Source organism: Podarcis pityusensis (assembly GCF_964106645.2).
Source record: "Podarcis pityusensis genome assembly, chromosome: 1".
In the NCBI taxonomy this organism is placed as follows: Eukaryota; Metazoa; Chordata; class Lepidosauria; order Squamata; family Lacertidae; genus Podarcis; species Podarcis pityusensis.
In genome coordinates this window covers 8,509,490-8,526,710 of record NC_138028.1, presented here as the reverse complement: position 1 = coordinate 8,526,710, position 17,221 = coordinate 8,509,490, and the positions used below count along the sequence as shown (strand labels likewise).

General features: G+C 47.0%; 1 protein-coding gene across 2 annotated transcripts in view; it reads right to left on the bottom strand.

Annotated features, from left to right (window-relative positions):
- The window catches only part of LRRC9 (leucine rich repeat containing 9), a 71,590-nt gene that overhangs the window by 11,879 nt on the left and 42,490 nt on the right, over positions 1 to 17,221 (bottom strand). For both annotated transcript variants that reach the window (XM_081006079.1, XM_081006080.1), the window contains 8 exons: positions 13,881 to 14,058; positions 10,997 to 11,217; positions 9,776 to 9,898; positions 8,476 to 8,606; positions 5,751 to 5,859; positions 4,270 to 4,409; positions 2,147 to 2,283; positions 881 to 1,098 (listed from right to left, as the gene is read on the bottom strand). In XM_081006079.1, coding sequence (XP_080862205.1) covers positions 881 to 1,098; positions 2,147 to 2,283; positions 4,270 to 4,409; positions 5,751 to 5,859; positions 8,476 to 8,606; positions 9,776 to 9,898; positions 10,997 to 11,217; positions 13,881 to 14,058 — 1,257 coding nt within the window. The remainder of the gene's footprint in view (positions 1 to 880; positions 1,099 to 2,146; positions 2,284 to 4,269; positions 4,410 to 5,750; positions 5,860 to 8,475; positions 8,607 to 9,775; positions 9,899 to 10,996; positions 11,218 to 13,880; positions 14,059 to 17,221) is intronic.

The following is a 17,221-nucleotide window of genomic DNA, read 5'->3' as shown; positions in this document are numbered from 1 at the left end:
GGGGAACCAGGCAGAGGGCCTTCTCGGTAGTGGCACCCTCCCTGTGGAACGCCCTCCCACCAGATGTCAAAGAGAACAACAACTACCAGACTTTTAGAAGACATCTGAAGGCAGTCCTGTTTAGGGAAGCTTTTAATGTCTGATGTATTACTGTATTTTAATATTTTTTTGGAAGCCGCCCAGAGTAGCTGGGGAAGCCCAGCCAGATGGGCAGGGTATAAATAAATTATTATTATTATTATTAGTAGTAGTAGTACTATCCTAAGAGATAGCAGCACAAGATCCATTGCAATTAGGGATGGGGCAGAAATTTATTCCAGTCCCCCTTCAAAGGCAAGCCTACCTAATTCACCCTTCCCAAAACAGTGAGTCAATCGAAACACAACCATCCTTTCAAATCTGCGCTTCTCCAGATTTTTGCAGTGCTCCAGCCAAGTGTACCAAATAAAATGCATATACCAAGGTATAGTATGCAATCAAATGCTCACATAACACAGAAGCATGCATTGCATTAGGAAAAATTCATTTGCAAAAAAGGTGTGTTCTAGCCAAAGCTGGATACAAATATGTGATCATTAGGAGGAATTTGCCGATGAAGCTTCAAGAGGGTTTTTTAAAACAAGAATTTGCAAACAGATGCGGAAATTGAAAAACTGCACTTTGGAAAAATGAGAAACGGAGAGAAACCAAAATGGATAGATTTTCTCTTTCCTAACAGCAAAAGACAAGCTGAGTGCAGAATTCAGCACTGGAACCTTTTGCACCCAGCCCTTCCCCAAGTTGGTGCCCCCCAGCTGTTTTAGACTGCAGCTCCTACACATCTGGAGGGCGCCAGGTCGGGGGAGGCTTGCTCCGCTCTCTCCCACCAGATCCACTGTACCTGAATTCTATTGAGGCCAAGGAAAAGCTTCTGCAGCTTCACCAAGCAATGCAAATTGTTCAGTTCTCTCAGGCGGTTCTCCTCCAGGTGAAGCGCCACCAGGGAGCTCTGCTTAGCAAACGAATTCTCATGGATTGCTTTGAGTCGGTTATGATCCAGCACCAATTCCTGTAGAAGCTGCAGGCCGTCAAGCCCCTCAATCTGGCTGATCTCGTTGCCTGCAATGGCAAGAGCAAAGGATGTGGGATGTAACAAAAGCAGTCAAGTACAACACTTCCTGTTTGCCCAGAGCGGACACACAGGGGGATGTTACTCCAGCCAGGAGGACTTCCTGTCATACCTGGTCTCCCCCTGCTTGTGACCAGGTAGATGGGCGTGACCCTGTGAGACCCTGTAAAAAGGGACAGTCACGCAGCCATCCTCCTCTTGCTCTGTTGACTTCTTCAACTCTTGATGCTGTTCTCTTGATGTATTTTGCTGTCTGCTGGCTCTCAGCCAGCAGCACATGGGCTCATATCCCTACATGGGATGAACCCACTCTCTTTCCTGTAACTACAAGCTAAAACCTGCCTTCAGGGAACCTACTGTGAACTGAATGTAAGTAAACTTCTTGTTATACTTTTAAAGAAGACTGTTGTGTCTTTGTTCTTTTGAAGAGGGAACAAAGGGGATTTACCAGGATCAAAACCAATCTGGACAAGCCAGATTGGATTGCTTAAGTTAAAATTTACCTACGAAAGAGGACTTTGTATTTTTATTTTTATTTAGTTTGTTTTTTATTGTAATGTATTATGAAAAGTCTTAATAAAACCTTATAAAATACAACACACACAGAAACACACATATGCACAGTGCTATTTTTCTAGAAAAAGAGGTGCCGGAACTCACTACAAACCCTTGTTCTCTTATATTGGCAATGGCGCCTACTTGAGAGGTGCTGGAACTGAGTTCCGGTGAGTTGTGGCTGGAAAAAAGCCCTGTATATATACACACACAAACACACACAAAACCCCACAGATCAACTGGTCTACCTCTGGCCTTGTCTAGAAGTCTGCAGTGGCTTCTGGGAAGCGAATGGGTAACATTTAGTTGGGGATTATATATACTACAAGCTGAGTCTGCAACCAAATGTTGCTGTGCTCCAACTCAGGGTTCCAGCCCACCCCCCAGACGTCCTTACAGACCTCTCTTCCATCTCCCCTCCCCCCAAAAAAGGTATCATATGAACACGTGATAATGGCTGTTTATACTACTGTTGTTACTTACCCTGTAGGAACAGAAACTTCAGGTTTTTTAGCCTGCTAATCTGCAGCGAGGCCAAACTGGCAATCCCATTGTAGCCCAGATGGAGAACTTCTAAGCTTTCCATGATCGGAGGCAAGCTTTCATTGGCTCCCACGTCCCTGAAACAACAAGGGGACCATGTCAGGGGACAGAGCTCAGCCGCCAACTGCCAAGAAAGAAATTTACATACAGCTCACCCCCACCCCAACGCACAGAGTTTTGCTAGAGCTTTGAAGCAGGGCTGGGCAAGGACACCCCGCTGCTGTTAAAACAGCAGAGCTGGAACCCCCACCATGGACTTTGGGCATTAACATGGAAATCCACTCTTCCCCCAGCAAAATGCCTGACAGGAGGAAAAGTGGAGCAGCTGGAAACCGCTGTTTGCTTCTGTTTAGTAAAAGTTTTATGACAACCCCTTGGCAACAGCCCTTTGCTGCCAGGGCAAAGTGGAGCAAGACATCAGAATGCAATACTTCTGCCGCTCTGCTTAGGAAAAGTCAGGGATCGGCCAAATGGAGGTTACTTCTGAGGTTTCGGTGCACTTCCTCTTTACGGGTCTGGCATGCCAGGTTAAGTTAACTGAGGTCCAGTGCTGAGGGCCTTCTGGCGGTTCCCTCGCTGTGTTACAGGGAACCAGGGAGCTTTTACAGGGAGCCAAGTTACAGGGAACCAGGCAGAGGGCCTTCTTGGTAGTGGCACCCTCCCTGTGGAATGCCCTCCCACCAGATGTCAAAGAGAAAAATAACTACCAAACTTTTAGAAGAGATCTGAAGGCAGCCCTGTTTAGGGAAGCTTTTAATGTTTAATAGGTTATTGTATTTTAGTGTTTTGTTGGAAGCCGCCCAGAGTGGCTGGGGAAACCCAGCCAGATGGGCAGGGTATAAATAATAAATTATTATTATTATTATTATTATTATTATTATTATTATTACACAGAAGCGCACCCAGGTGAGTGTTCCTGGGTGCATTATCAGCAGGAAGCTTCAGCCATTCCTGGCCCCTTGACAGGCCTACCTGGAGAACGCGCATTTGTGTGCAAACTCACTGGTCATATTCCTACATCGCATTTTTAGGTGTTACAAAAGTTGGGTGCCAAACCTGCTCTCTGCCAAGTGGTGGCAAGAGACTATGAGGTTCCAGGCACTCATCCAGGGTTTTTGTTCCTTTGGGGAACTGAAGATGTAGCGGGGACTGTCACAGCTTTAAGAAATATGGTTTATTCACCCATTTACACCTTCAGTCTGCATGGAAGGAGTCCAAATCACGCCCCTTAAGAGGTGCCACCCGAGGCGGCCGCCTCATCCGGCCTCACAGGCGGACTGTCTGTGCTCTGAAGCACAAAGAGCAAACACTTCCGATGGCCATTGCTATGAGAATACTCATACACAGAAGAGGCCTGAGATGATTACTGAAAGCAGGCTGAAAGGGAGGACTTAATTGCCTTAAGAAGGAAAGGTCGTACTGATACCCCGTGAATCAGACAGTGGAATTAAGCAGTTTTTAATTAACTAAAGGGTTCAAGGACTTAATACCCCGACTGATAAGCCTGATTAAGGTATTTCGGAGATATCAGACCTGCAAAACCCACGCATATCTTTTGCCAGATGTTTCTGAGAAAAGCACAAAAGCCTCACTGTACACCTGGACCAAACTGACCGAGGAGAAGGCTGGACAAAGCAGTCTGATTTTCATAGATTAAGCAGATATAAGGGGCTCACGCGTCTGGAACAAAAGGCCGAGATGCAAGAGAGATTCCATTTGTTTTCTCTTCATGCCTCCGCCAGGAACTTGTCCACAGTATCTCAAGGCCTTCGTTTACCAGTCTGGGTCGTTCACACACAAGTTCCCCTCCTCTGCACCCCCATCAGAATGTGCCCCAGAAAAAGCTCCAAATGGAGCTGTTGACTAGGGGGACCCAGGGTGTCTGACTTGGGAAGCAGGCAGCCCCCACTGCAAATGCATAGAAATGGTTCTCCCTCCAGAGACCAACCTCCCAAAGGGGAAGCATCATCCATCTGGGTTTCACAAAGCAACGGTGCTTCTAGATCGGCCTCAGAAAACCCGTCCGTCTTCAGCAGCTCCTGCTGGACTTATCTACGCCATACCTGTTTCCTTTGGAAGATCCTTGCTGTCCGTAGCCGCTGGATGTCACTTTCTGGTACAGCAGCTGCCTGTTGGTTAAGTGATTTGAAACCTTCTGCCTGGGAAGGATCGACTCGATGTGATTGTAGTTGAGGCAGAGGACCTGCATAAAAAAAGGGAGTCGGAGGATATCAGGTGAATTCAGTTTGGCCATGTAAAAAGGACCCATAATTGACCCTCTGCGTTGGGTTGTACCAGATGACCCCTTGTGATCTCTTCCAACTCTATAATTTTCTATGATTCTATGACCTAGGATGGGGCAAGTAGCGCAAACAGGGAATAAAGACAGATCCACAGTTCTGACCTGCTTAGTCCTAGGATGTTGTGGACTGGTTAGATGCAGAAGAATGGTGAGAGTGACCAGCTGGGGAACCCCCAAGGGAAGAAGGCTCAGCACCCGGGGAGCGGTGGTGGGACAACGATGAGGGGGCAGAGGGAGAAGGTCTCCCAGAATCAGAAGAGGCAGGAAAAGGGCGGAGAAGAGACATGCAGGCACAGTCTCCAATTGCTTGGGGGGAAATCATGGAGTGGAGGGGACTTGGTAAAGGTAAAGGTAAAGGACCCCTGGATGGTTAAGTCCAGTTGAATTTGACTATAGGGTGTGGCCCTCATCTCCACTTTCAGGCCGAGGGAGCTGGCATTTGTCCACAGACTAACGTCGTGACAGAAGCCAGAGCACACAGAAATGCCGTTTATCTTTCTGCCGCAGTGGTACCTATTTATCTATTCACACTGGTATGCTCTTGAACTGCTAGATTGGCAGGAGCTTGGACAATGCAACGGGAGCTCACTCTGTTGCATGGATTCGAACTGCTGACCTTCCGATCAGCAAGCTCAAGAGGCTCAGTGTTTTAGACCACAGTGCCACCCGCATCCCTACAGAGGGGACTTAGGCAGCTGTGAGGAGGTGGGAACCTTCAGTCTCAAGAGCTGCTTAATTAAGCCTGACACTCCTATGCTGATCACGTTTTGGCTAATAAAGAGTTAACTTGCACAGTGTGATTTACTGCTGCCTCACTCCTGACAGCAGCATTTTGAGCCGGGGTGGGAAACCTGTGGCCCTCTGTATCCAGCTCCCATCATCACTGTCCACTGGGTCCAGGCTGGCTGGAGCTGATGGGAATCCAAGAACGTTTGCAGGGCTGCAGGTTCCCCATCCCTTCTCTAGAACTTCTGAGGCTACTACCCCTGGCTGCTACTATCCTTGACATTGCAAAGCAATGTATGAACTTCACAGCATTCACCCTTATAATAATCCGTGGAGGAGGAGAGAACGAAGACTGAGACGCAGGACTGAAAACTGGGGCATAGTTGTAGTAAATGGTAATAATTTTTTAAAAAGTAAGTCTGAAATAGCCCTCGCACACCCACACCAGGGCCATCTATATCTGCACTCTATTCCCTGTGAATGAGAGGGGAAGAATAGGAAGCACAGATGACTCACCTTGATGTTAGGGAGGTAGACCAGACCACTGAAAGAGGTGAGGTTGTTGTTCTGCAAATTCACGCTGGTGATGTTCTTAAACTGGTCTGCTGGCGCAAGATCCACCATTCTGAGTCAGACAAAGGAAAGAAAGAAAGAAGACATTTAGAGAGGGAGGATGGTAAATAAAACTTGATGCTGTTTCCCGCCCTGAGGAATGCTCTAAGGAAGCACCAACAGAGCTTTTCTTTCCCTTTTCAAAGCAAATGGAAAACATTTTGGGAATTATAGGGACAGAACTACTTAAATCATACAGAAATTTATTTATGTGTGCTACTACAGCAGCAAGAATGTTACTCGCCCCAAAATGGAAAGAAGCAGAAGTCCCAACAAAGGAAAAATGGATACAAAAACTTATGGAATATGCAGAAATGGTGAAACTTACCGAAGAATAAGAAATCAAGATAACAAACTTTTTATAAAAGAATGGAAATGGTTTATTGAATATTTACAGATAAACTGCAAACAGGTAAAAATTATTATAATAACCTGCAGTTATAGCAAGGTAAAGGTAAAGGTACCCCTGCCCGTACGGGCCAGCCGTGTCCGACTCTAGGGTTGCACGCTCATCTCGCTCAAGAGGCCGGGAGCCGGCGCCGTCCGAAGACACTTCCGGGTCACGTGGCCAGCGTGACGAAGCTGCTCTGGCGAGCCAGCACCAGCGCAGCACACGGAAACGCCGTTTACCTTCCCGCTATAAAGCGGTACCTATTTATCTACTTGCACTTAAGGGTGCTTTCGAACTGCTAGGTGGGCAGGAGCTGGGACCAAACGACGGAAGCTCACCCCGCCGCGGGGATTCGAACCGCCGACCTTACGATCGGCAAGTCCTAGGCACTGAGGTTTTACCCACAGCGCCACCCGCGTCCAGTTATAGCAAGAGTATATATTATACAAATATATTAATGAAAGCAAATTAAATGAATTTGGATATGCAGAAGATATAAAAAACAATAACTTTAAGGAACCGCAGAAAGAGGGGGAAGGAAGTCAAGTTTTGAAATGTTAAAATGACTGTAAAATTAAGGAAATGTATAAACCTGAAAAGTATAAATAAAAATTAAAAGAGAGAGACAGAGAAAGAAAACATTGGTCTAGGAACATAGGAAGCCTCCTTACTCCAGGGCAGACCAATTGGTCCAGCTAGATCCATATTGTCTTCTCTGACCGGCAGCAGCAGCAGCCACTCTCCAGAATCTCAGGCAGAGGCTTTCCATGTCTTCTACTCATTATCTATTTAACTGGAGATGGTGGCGATGGAACCTGGTACCTTCTGTGTGCAAAGGCTGTGCTCTGCCATAGAGCTACACTCCCTCTCCAGGCATGCAAGCAGTGGCGTAGCAAGGTCAGGTGATACCTGGTCCGAAAAATTTCTTGTCACCCTCCCCGACATTGAATTTTTTTAAAAAAAAAATTGCCTGCAAAAATGGTTTGACTTTATTTCATTTTTTGGGGGGGGGGAGACAGAGTTGTTGAGCTTTCTTTTGCGGAGATCGCATGCCTTGTGTCAGGGAACTGACATCGGAGCGAGAGGCGAAGGGGAGGCTCCTAGATGATGCTGGCGAAGGACCCAGCAGCAGGGGGAGAAACAGCTCAGTAGAGGGGGAAGCATTTAAGCGCAACACCAGGGATAAAGGGGGGCAGATGGGGGAATCGGAGAGAGGGCTCCAGGACTCTTCACTGGACCTCAGTGAGGAGGGGACAGGTCCTCCGCTACCCACGCCCTCCCTGCGCAGAAGACTCCCACGCAGTGAGAGGAGGAGGAGACTGGGTGTCAAACAACTTTTATGTTGGAAGAGGTTCAAGAAACGCCCACTGACGGATTCTGCCAGCGACTGAGGCAGCCACGATGAGAAAGGGCTGTGCAGTCAGAAAGGTTTAACAAGGCAAATTAGCCTAGAGAGGCACCAGTTTACGCACGAGTAACTCATACTCATTACACCTTGCGACGAAGAGTCTACCTACCACCCTACAGGGCAGAGTCTACCCACCTTGTTCCGCCCCTGCGTGCAAGTCCAGCTTAGACCAATTCCAACCACTGCATGTTTCATACACACACACAAATCAAGGCACCAGCCCTTTCCTTAAAAGCAGCCAGTTCCCAAAAGCCTGCTGGTATAAGGAGGTCTTCTTCACATACCAGTGGAAGGACAGCAAGGAGGGAGCCAGGCTGGCTTCTCTAGGGAGCTTCCCATCCCTAGCCAGGCATGGTGGGAGCTGTACTTTTTCATAGAATCATAGAGTTGGAAGAGACCACAAGGGCCATCAAGTCCAACCCCCTGCCAAGCAGGAAACACCATCAGAGCACTCCTGACATATGGTTGTCAAGCCTCTGCTTAAAGACCTCCAAAGAAGGAGACTCCACCACACTCCTTGGCAGCAAATTCCACTGTCGAACAGCTCTTACTGTCAGGAAGTTCTTCCTAATGTTTAGGTGGAATCTTCTTTCTTGTAGTTTGGATCCATTGCTCCGTGTCCGCTTCTCTGGAGCAGCAGAAAACAACCTTTCTCCCTCCTCTATGTGACATCCTTTTATATATTTGAACATGGCTATCATATCCCTTTTTAAAGGGATTCAGGGACAATTAGTGGTAAGCGCCGATGTGTGGTTTTAGGAACTCTGCTGTCAATCAGAGCTGGGCAGCTGCCCACAGTCCTTGTCACTCGTGTTAAAAATATTACTGACCTGATCATAGAGGCCGTCCAATTTAATTCTTGCATTTTGCTGAAGTTGGAATGGCCCAGTCTTTCCGCAACCATATCCGCATTAAGTTTGCCCCCAAATAAATCTTTAGCGTTTTCAGTTTCAGCTGCTTCCTGCATTGAGGACATTAATTTATTTTTAACTGAGAGCCGAAATGAAAGTTAGAAGATTGAAGCCGGATGTTGGAAGATTCAGGAGAGAGATAAGAAGAAAGTCGTTATTCGCAGAGTGTACACAGCACATCTGCGTCCGCTCCTTCCTCCTGGGCCGTGTTCAGAAAGTGGTGTTGGGGGATGAGTATTCAGACCCCTGGGCTCTCACTTGTGGGGTGCCTCAGGGTTCCGTTCTCTTCCCCCATGCTTTTCAACATTTACATGCAGCCGCTGGGAAAGATCATCAGGCGGTTTGCGCTGGGTGTCCATCAATATGCGGATGATACCCAGCTCTACCTCTCAAATCAGAACCAGTGAAGGCGGTGAAGGTCTGGAGGCGGTTGGAGGATGGATGGCAGCTAACAGATTGAGGTTGAATCCTGACAAGACAGAAGTACTTTTTTGGGAGACAGGAGGCGGGCAGATGTGGAGGACTCCCTGGTCCTGAATGGGATAACTGCCCCTGAAGGACCAGGTGCGCAGCCTGGGAGTCATTTTGGACTCACAGCTGTCCATGGAGGCGCAGGTCAATTCTGTGTCCAGGGCAGCTGTCTACCAGCTCCATCTGGTATGCAGGCTGAGACCCTACCGGCCCACAGACTGTCTCACCAGAGTGGTGCATGCTCTAGTTATCTCTTGCTTGTACTACCTTTGAAGGTGACCTGGAAACTTCAACTAATCCAGAATGTGGCAGCTAGACTGGTGACTGGGAGTGGCCGCCGAGACCACATAACAGTGGTCTTGAAAGACCTACATTGGCTCCCAGTACGTTTTTGAGCACAATTCAAAGTGTTGGTGCTGATCCTGAAAGCCCTAAACGGCCTCGGTCCAGTATACCTGAAGGAGCGTCTCCACCCACATCACTCTGCCCAGACACTGAGGTCCAGTGCCGAGGGCCTTCTGGCGGTTCCCTCACTGCGAGAACTCAACAATTTTTGGGGTGTCCTGGTTTTTCCTTTTTGAAATATGGCCACCCTACATTTGCCCCAAGGTCCCAATATTCAACACAATATTCAACAAAGCACAATATTCAACACTGACTCTGTATTCTCTGATTGGGGCTGACTGCCTTCTTTGCTTATAAGACATAAAAGTTTTATACATATCCTTTATGTAGAAAAGGAGCTCACCACTGCGGTACCGTCCAAGGCTTTCAGAGATGGGATATGGAAAATTACAAAGAGGCGGTAGTTATCCTGCTTCCAAACGATCAGGTTTCCATACATGTCCAGGATGACCAGATTGTTTAGACCCTGGAAAAGAAGGCTGGTGTTATCAAGCGTCTGGTTCTCCCACTTTCCACCTTTCCACTGTGTGAACCCTACTAGTACGGAGTTGGATGCTCCAAGCTTAGACCACATGGCTTAAGAAAGCAATCTTTGTGTTTCTATACAATTTAGAAACTAAGTCTTACTGCCTGTGTTTTCTTACTGCCGTATGGAAAAGCACATGAATCTGACCTTTGAAGAGTCTGTAAGTAAACCACTTTTAACCTACCAAACATGTGATTTCTTTCTACATTAAGGGAAGTAAGGGGAACTTTGGAAGCAACTTAGAAGGGGGTATATTTATTGTTGCAACAGCTTACATTTCCAAGCATTACTTTGCTGTATACTTTGTGATTTTAAATCTCTACTGGGGCTCTCTCACCAAAGAGCACTGGCCCCAAACCTGGATCTAGCCATCCAGAGAATTCTATTTTTATAACACTACCATATTTTATATTTAACCAAATACCAAAACCAAGAATTTCAAAGAATAGCTGTGTTTCCATTTGAGGGGTAACAGACTCAGTGGTTCACAATCCCTTCTCTTTGGCATGACGCTACATACTCACAAGAGTTTCATTCAGGTAGGTAGCCATGTTGGTCTGATGCAGTCGAAAATATATAAAAAAACTGTCCAGTAGCACCTTAGAGACCAACTCAGTTTGTTATTGGCATAAGCTTTCATGTGCACGCACACTTTTTGAGATACACTGAAACAGAAGTCACCAGACCATTATACAGTGGTACCTCGGGTTACGTACACTTCAGGTTACATATGCTTCAGGTTACAGACTCCGCTAAGCCAGAAATAGTGCTTCAGGTTAAGAACTTTGCTTCAGGATGTGAACAGAAATCGTGTTCCGGCGGTGCGGCAGCAGCAGGAGGCCCCATTAGCTAAAGTGGTGCTTCAGGTTAAGAACAATTTCAGGTTAAGTACGGACCTCCGGAACGAATTAAGTACTTAACCTGAGGTACCACTGTATATAGTGGGAGGGTGGGGTGGGGTTTTTCTCAGGAGGGTAGTAGGAGATGGGTGATTGACTTTCATTCACGCTTTTAAAGTGGCGGTGTCCCCCCCTTTACCTTCAGCTGATATATTTCTTGGTTGGAGGAAACGTAGTTGTTGCTTATGTAGAGTTCAATGAGCGCATAGGCTTTTTGCAAGCCCGCCAAAGAAGTGATCCGGTTGTTCTCCAGAGAGAGATAATGGAGGTGAGACAAGTTATCAAAAACATTCCTCTCCAGGCTGGTGAGGTGATTGTTGTTGGCACTCAACCTCATGAGCTTGCAGAGCTTCGAAATGCCTGGGGAAGGGGAAGAAAGAACGTTTCTGGCGAGAGCTGTGACACAAGGGAGCGAGCTTTCTCTGTGGCTGCTTCCATATTGTGGAACTCCTTCCCTTAACAACAACAACAACAGTGATGAAGGCCAAGTCCTTCCTGTTCAGACAGGTCTTTGAAAACCGAAGTGCCGATCACCGGGCTTCCGTCAAGGCAAACTATCTTAACTGCTGGTTCTAAATGTATTTTGGTGTATTTTAACTCTTCCTAGAAATGTGGAGTCAGAAGGTGTCCCATGAGTCATCTAGACCAACCCCCTGCAAGGCAAGAATCTCAACGAACCAGAAATATTGCTCTTAACCAGTTTTTCACTATGCATTTGAGAACAATGTTTTGTAGACGTTGGAAGCCACCTTGAATCCTGGCTTGGGGAAGAGGCGGGACAGTCGTATCTCGGAAGTCGAACGAACCTTTTGGCTCCCGAATGCCGCAAACCCGGAAGTGATTGTTCTTTGGAAACTATCATGGCTTCCGTGGCTTTCGATTGGCTGCAGGAGCTTCCTGCAGCCAATCGGAAGCAGCGCCTTGGTTCCCAAACGTTTTGGAAGTCAAATGGACTTCTGGAATGGATTCCGTTGGACTTCGAGGTACCACCATATATTTAAGTACAGTACATTAAGTAACTAAATAAACCGACGACAACGATTATTTCTCAAGCGGAAGCAGAGAAAGCAAGGCAAAGGGACAAAATTGTCTGCCTCCCCCCCCCCCGGCAAATTAAATAAATGAATAAATAATAAAAAACTGGCAACCCAACTGAGCAATAGGCGTGGCTTCCGCGAATTGACCAATCACATCGCAGGGAGCTTGGTTCTGGAAGCTTTTCATCGTTTTCAGCAAATCCGAGAAAAGTTAAGATTTTTTAAAAAATAAGATAAAAAAAGGTGTGCTCTTTGTAATTTTGCAAAATATTCTCTTTAACCACATGAAAGGTACACCCTGGTGTTAATTATTAAAAATTTGACTAGTTTTAAAATGACTGAAGGTTTTGACATATTTCTCAGAGCACTGGTGGTCAAAAAAATGTAATTTAAAACAACTGTTGTTCCTAGGAAACTGGGAATTATGTTCACATGTGGCGGGGGTATAAATATGTACAATTTTTCTAGCAAAGGGTGTTTAAGAAGATAACAGTAATCAAAAGTCCAGAGGTAGCATTATTATCAATTTACCATGGGGTGAAAGGTTCGCAGGCTATGAAGGACCTGCTCACAAATTTATTGAAAGCTGCACGAATTATGATAGCTAGGAAGTGGAAGGGGCAAACAGAATATAAAAAGGAAGAATGGTATAAAGAGGTGTGGGATATAGCTATTAATGATAAATTAACGTGTGCCATTAAGGTAAGATGGGGAATACCCAGGAGAAATGATTTTGAGGAGATATGGAGGGTGTTTGTAGAATTTGTAAAGTGCTAGCTCTAGTTACGGACTCGATCCATTCCGGGCTGCCATTTGCACCCCGAAAAGTCCGCAACTAGAGCACGGCTTCTGCGCATGCGCATGGCGCGATAGAGTGTTTATGCGCATGCACGCAGGGCAAAACCTGGAAGTATACATTTCCGGGTTTGCTGTGTTCGTATCCTAAAAAACACAACCGGAGACTGATGTAACAAGAGGTACGATTGTACTGCTAAAACGGAAAGGGGTCAAACAATCGCAAGAGGTGCTGAAATTTTGGGAGGTTGGATAGTTGCAATGGAATGGTCTCGGTGGTGGGGTGCACATTTTTATTCTTATTTATGTATGATTATTACTTTGACAAAGTAAAATGATGATGATGATGATGATGATAATAATAATAATAATAATAATAATAATAATAATAATGTATGGATGTGAGAGCTGGACCATAAAGAAGGCTGATCGCCGAAGAACTGATGCTTTTGAATTATGGTGCTGGAGGAGACTCTTGAGAGTCCCATGGACTGCAAGAAGATCAAACCGATCCATTCTGAAGGAAATCAGCCCTGAGTGCTCACTGGAAGGACAGATCCTGAAGCTGAGGCTCCAATACTTTGGCCACCTCATGAGAAGAGAAGACTCCCTGGAAAAGACCCTGATGTTGGGAAAAATGGAGGGCACAAGGAGAAGGGGACGGCAGAGGACGAGATGGTTGGACAGTGTTCTCGAAGCTACCAGCATGAGTTTGACCAAACTGTGGGAGGCAGTGGAAGACAGGAGTGCCCGGCGTGCTCTGGTCCAGGGGGTCACGAAGAGTCGGACATGACTAAACGACTAAACAACAACAATAATAATAAACAAACAACTGTTGTTGAGACACTTCATTCCGAATCTGCGAGAAAGAGACAGAGGATGGTGACGGGTGGCTGTCCTGCCCACGCTGTAACATAAATCCTGGCTACACCCATGGACCCAGAAACAATTCAGAAGCCAGTGCCATCGAGTATCAAGGGCCCTGAACTGAAAGCTGCCCTTTCGAAGCACTGCTTCTCCAAGGCGGACAATCATGTGACGCCCTTCTTCTCCAGGAAATGGCAAAGCTCTTGCAAAAGCTGCCGCTGTGCAGAAGTGCTCCTGGCCCCGGCCTCCTCCCTGGGAGCAGAGCCAAGTCCAGGAACGCCCAAAGCTGTGGATATTCGGAACGGAGCATGCAAAATACCTTACCCTCGAGGGTTGTGATACAGTTTCCATCTACCGTGAGCTCCTCCAGATTTTGGCAAGTATCCAGCCCTTCTATTTTAGTGAGGTTGTTGTTGCTAAAGGATGCCCACCGCAAATTCTCCAGTTTGTCCAAGCCACTGATTCTGCTGAGATGTTGCCCGTCAAGGTCTAACACCGTGATCTGTTAGGGCAGGGGGAGGGGGGGAGGAGAAAACACAATCATAACTGTATAATTCTGCTGAATCAATGAATTCGGGATTCTAGGTATGAGAGTCATCAGTGCACATGATGTTTGGTGCACAGCCTATCCTACCCTGAACGACAGACAGGAGCATATTTTATCTCGTTGAATTTCACTGAGTCTTTTCTTCTTGTATAAAGCGACTAACAACTGTAATAAATAATAATACAGTGGTACCTCTGGTTGCGAACGGGATCCGTTCCAGAGGCCCGTTCGCAGCATGAGCAGAACGCAACCCGCGTCTGCGCAGCTGCGGGTTGTGATTTGTCACTTCTGCGCATGCACATATTGTCATTTTGCGTGTCTGCGCATGCGGCGAAACCCGGAAGTAACCCTTTCCGGTACTTCTGGGTCGCCGTGGGACACAACCTGAAAACACTCAACCTGAAGCAAACGCAACACAAGGTATGACTGTAATGATAATAATAATCACTATTTCTATAGTTCAGTTTCTGTGAGTGTGTTTGCACATTGGGTGCTGCATTTAAACAATAATGTACAGAGGCTAATACCTGCCTAAATTTCGACTGATCGCCAACACTTTAAAATTTCTTATTGACACTTTAAAAAAGGATAAACCATAAAACGCAGTGCTGCTATGCCGATTTATATCTCATTACTTGCTTTCATCTTCACAATAATGTGGGAATCTAGCTTCCCAGGATTCCCATTTTACAGAGGTGGAGACTGAGGCAGTGAGACAGCGGCTTTCAAAAGATTCTCCCGTGGACAGGTAACTGAGGTGTGTTATGGACCCATCTCTCTGAAACCCAGTAACTACCTCCCCGACAACCCCCAGAGGTTTCTCTTTTCGCCTCTTGTTGCAATGCATATATGTTTTCAGCAAAAATGTGTCCTTCCCCCGATACGAATCACCTTTGGCACCGATGTCACACAGTGTAATGTTGACACCATGGGCTGAAACGTCCGCCTCTCTTGGCAGCCTCTGTGAATGCGCTTCCCTTAATGTACAAAGAGCAGAACGCTATGCTCATCTGCCCAAATGTGTTCTCCTCTAGCTATGCTATGCGCCGCGCAACAAATCGAACTGACAGAGGAGCTTTTAACCTTTTCTACATGGCAAATTAACATGATTCTGGATGATGGGCCGCAACACAGACTGTGACAGGTCAGGGTGCCTGAGGATCTCCCTGGACTGCCTTGTCCAATGGCCTTATTTTGTGGAACGGACTACGAACGGTGGGTGGTCATTGAGGAGGGAGAATGAGAACTGTGCCCCCGTGCACTATGCTGAAAGGAGCTGGACCTGAGGTTTGTCCAGAGAGCTTGGGAAATGGTTGCCTATCAGTCAGCTTGATGGACCGTTAGCCTGACTGGTCAGAGGAAGGCGGCTCCATTATAACCACAAACTGCTTACTCTGAAATGGAGCCACGGAAGGGATTTTGGAACAGTCTGCTTTTATCTTATCTGTCAAACGCAAACTTTTCCGTTCCACCTGCTTCATTCCAAAAAATCATTCCCAGTGCCCCCTACCCTTATTCAGAATAGCTGTTTCCACGAGCCACTAAGGTAAGATAATGACCCAATAAAATTCCAAAAAAAGGAGCAGCTAATTGCACACTTATTTAATTAAAGCTAGTTTATTTACTGTATTTTTCGCTCCATAAGACGCACATTTTTCTTCCTAAAAAGTAAGGGGAAATTTGAGTACGTCTTATGGAATGAATGGCGCTGCACAGAGAGGGACAGCTGCGCAGCGCCCCTTCAGTGAAGTGGGAGGAGGAACGGAGCCCCTTCTGTTCCTCCTCCTGCTTCGCTGAAGGGGCGCTGTGCAGTTCTCCCTCTATGCGCAGCGCCTGTCCTGGAAGCCAAAGGAGGAACAGAAGGGTCTCCTTCTGTTCCTTCTGCAGCTTGGCTGAAGGGGCGCTGCGCAGTTCTCCCTCTCTGAGAGGGAGAACTGTGCAGCGCCCCTTCAGTGACGCACCTGTCCTGGCTTCTGCCTTAGCCCCGCGCAGCCTCTTCCGGGCAGGGGGAGCCTTCATCCCGCTGCCCTGAAGAGGCTTGGCGCGGTTATCCCAGAAGCCAGAACAGCCACGCATTATCCCTCTTGCTGTTCTGGCTTCTGGGATTCAGAATAATTTTTTCTTGTTTTCCTCCTCCCAAAACTAGGTGCACCTTATGGTCTGGTGCGTCTTTTGGAGCGAAAAATACGGTAATTCAACAAAACTTTATGAAGTTGATGCAGTGATGCCAGCCTTCCAAAGGCTGACAGTTGTCTACATCTCCAGCAGCCCCCTTGCCTCTAGCACCCCCTAAATCATCCTACTGACCCCCCCGGGGGGGCAGTACTGCCCACTTTGGGAGCTACAGCAGATTACAGCTATAACAAAGGCGGCATTTTTTCATCTCCGCCAAGCTAAGCAGTTGGCCCCTTATCTCTCTCGCCCTGACCTAGCCACTGTGATCCACGCGACGGTCACCTCCAGACTGGATTATTGTAACTCGCTCTACGTGGGGCTGCCCTTGAGACTGACCCAGAAACTCCAGCGGGTGCAGAATGCCGCAGCGAGACTCCTTACGGGGTCTTCACTGCGAGATCACATTCATCCGGTGCTATACCAGCTGCACTGGCTCCCGGTGGAGTACAGGATCAGGTTTAAGGTGCTGGTTTTAACCTTTAAAGCCCTATACGGCCCAGGACCCTCGTACCTACGGGACCGCCTCTCCTGGTATGCCCCACAGAGGAACCTACGGTCTGCAAATAAAAACATCCTGAAGGTTCCAGGCCTCAGAGAGGTTAGGCTGGCCTCAACTAGAGCCAGGGCTTTCTCGGCTGCGGCTCCAATCTGGTGGAACGCTCTGTCACAAGAGACTAGGGCCCTGCGGGACCTGACATCTTTCCGCAAGGCCTGCAAGACAGAGTTGTTCCACCAGGCCTTTGGTCAGGGCCCAGCCTGACTCCCTCCTCTGGCAACCTGCACAGAACTTTGCTTAACGGTTGCCATTAATTTGATTTTAATTAATTTTTATAATGAAATGTTTTAGAATGTTGGATTATTTGATTGTTTGATTATTTGTTTGTTGTTAGCCGCCCTGAGCCTGGCTTTGGCTGGGGAGGGCGGGATATAAATAAAATTTATT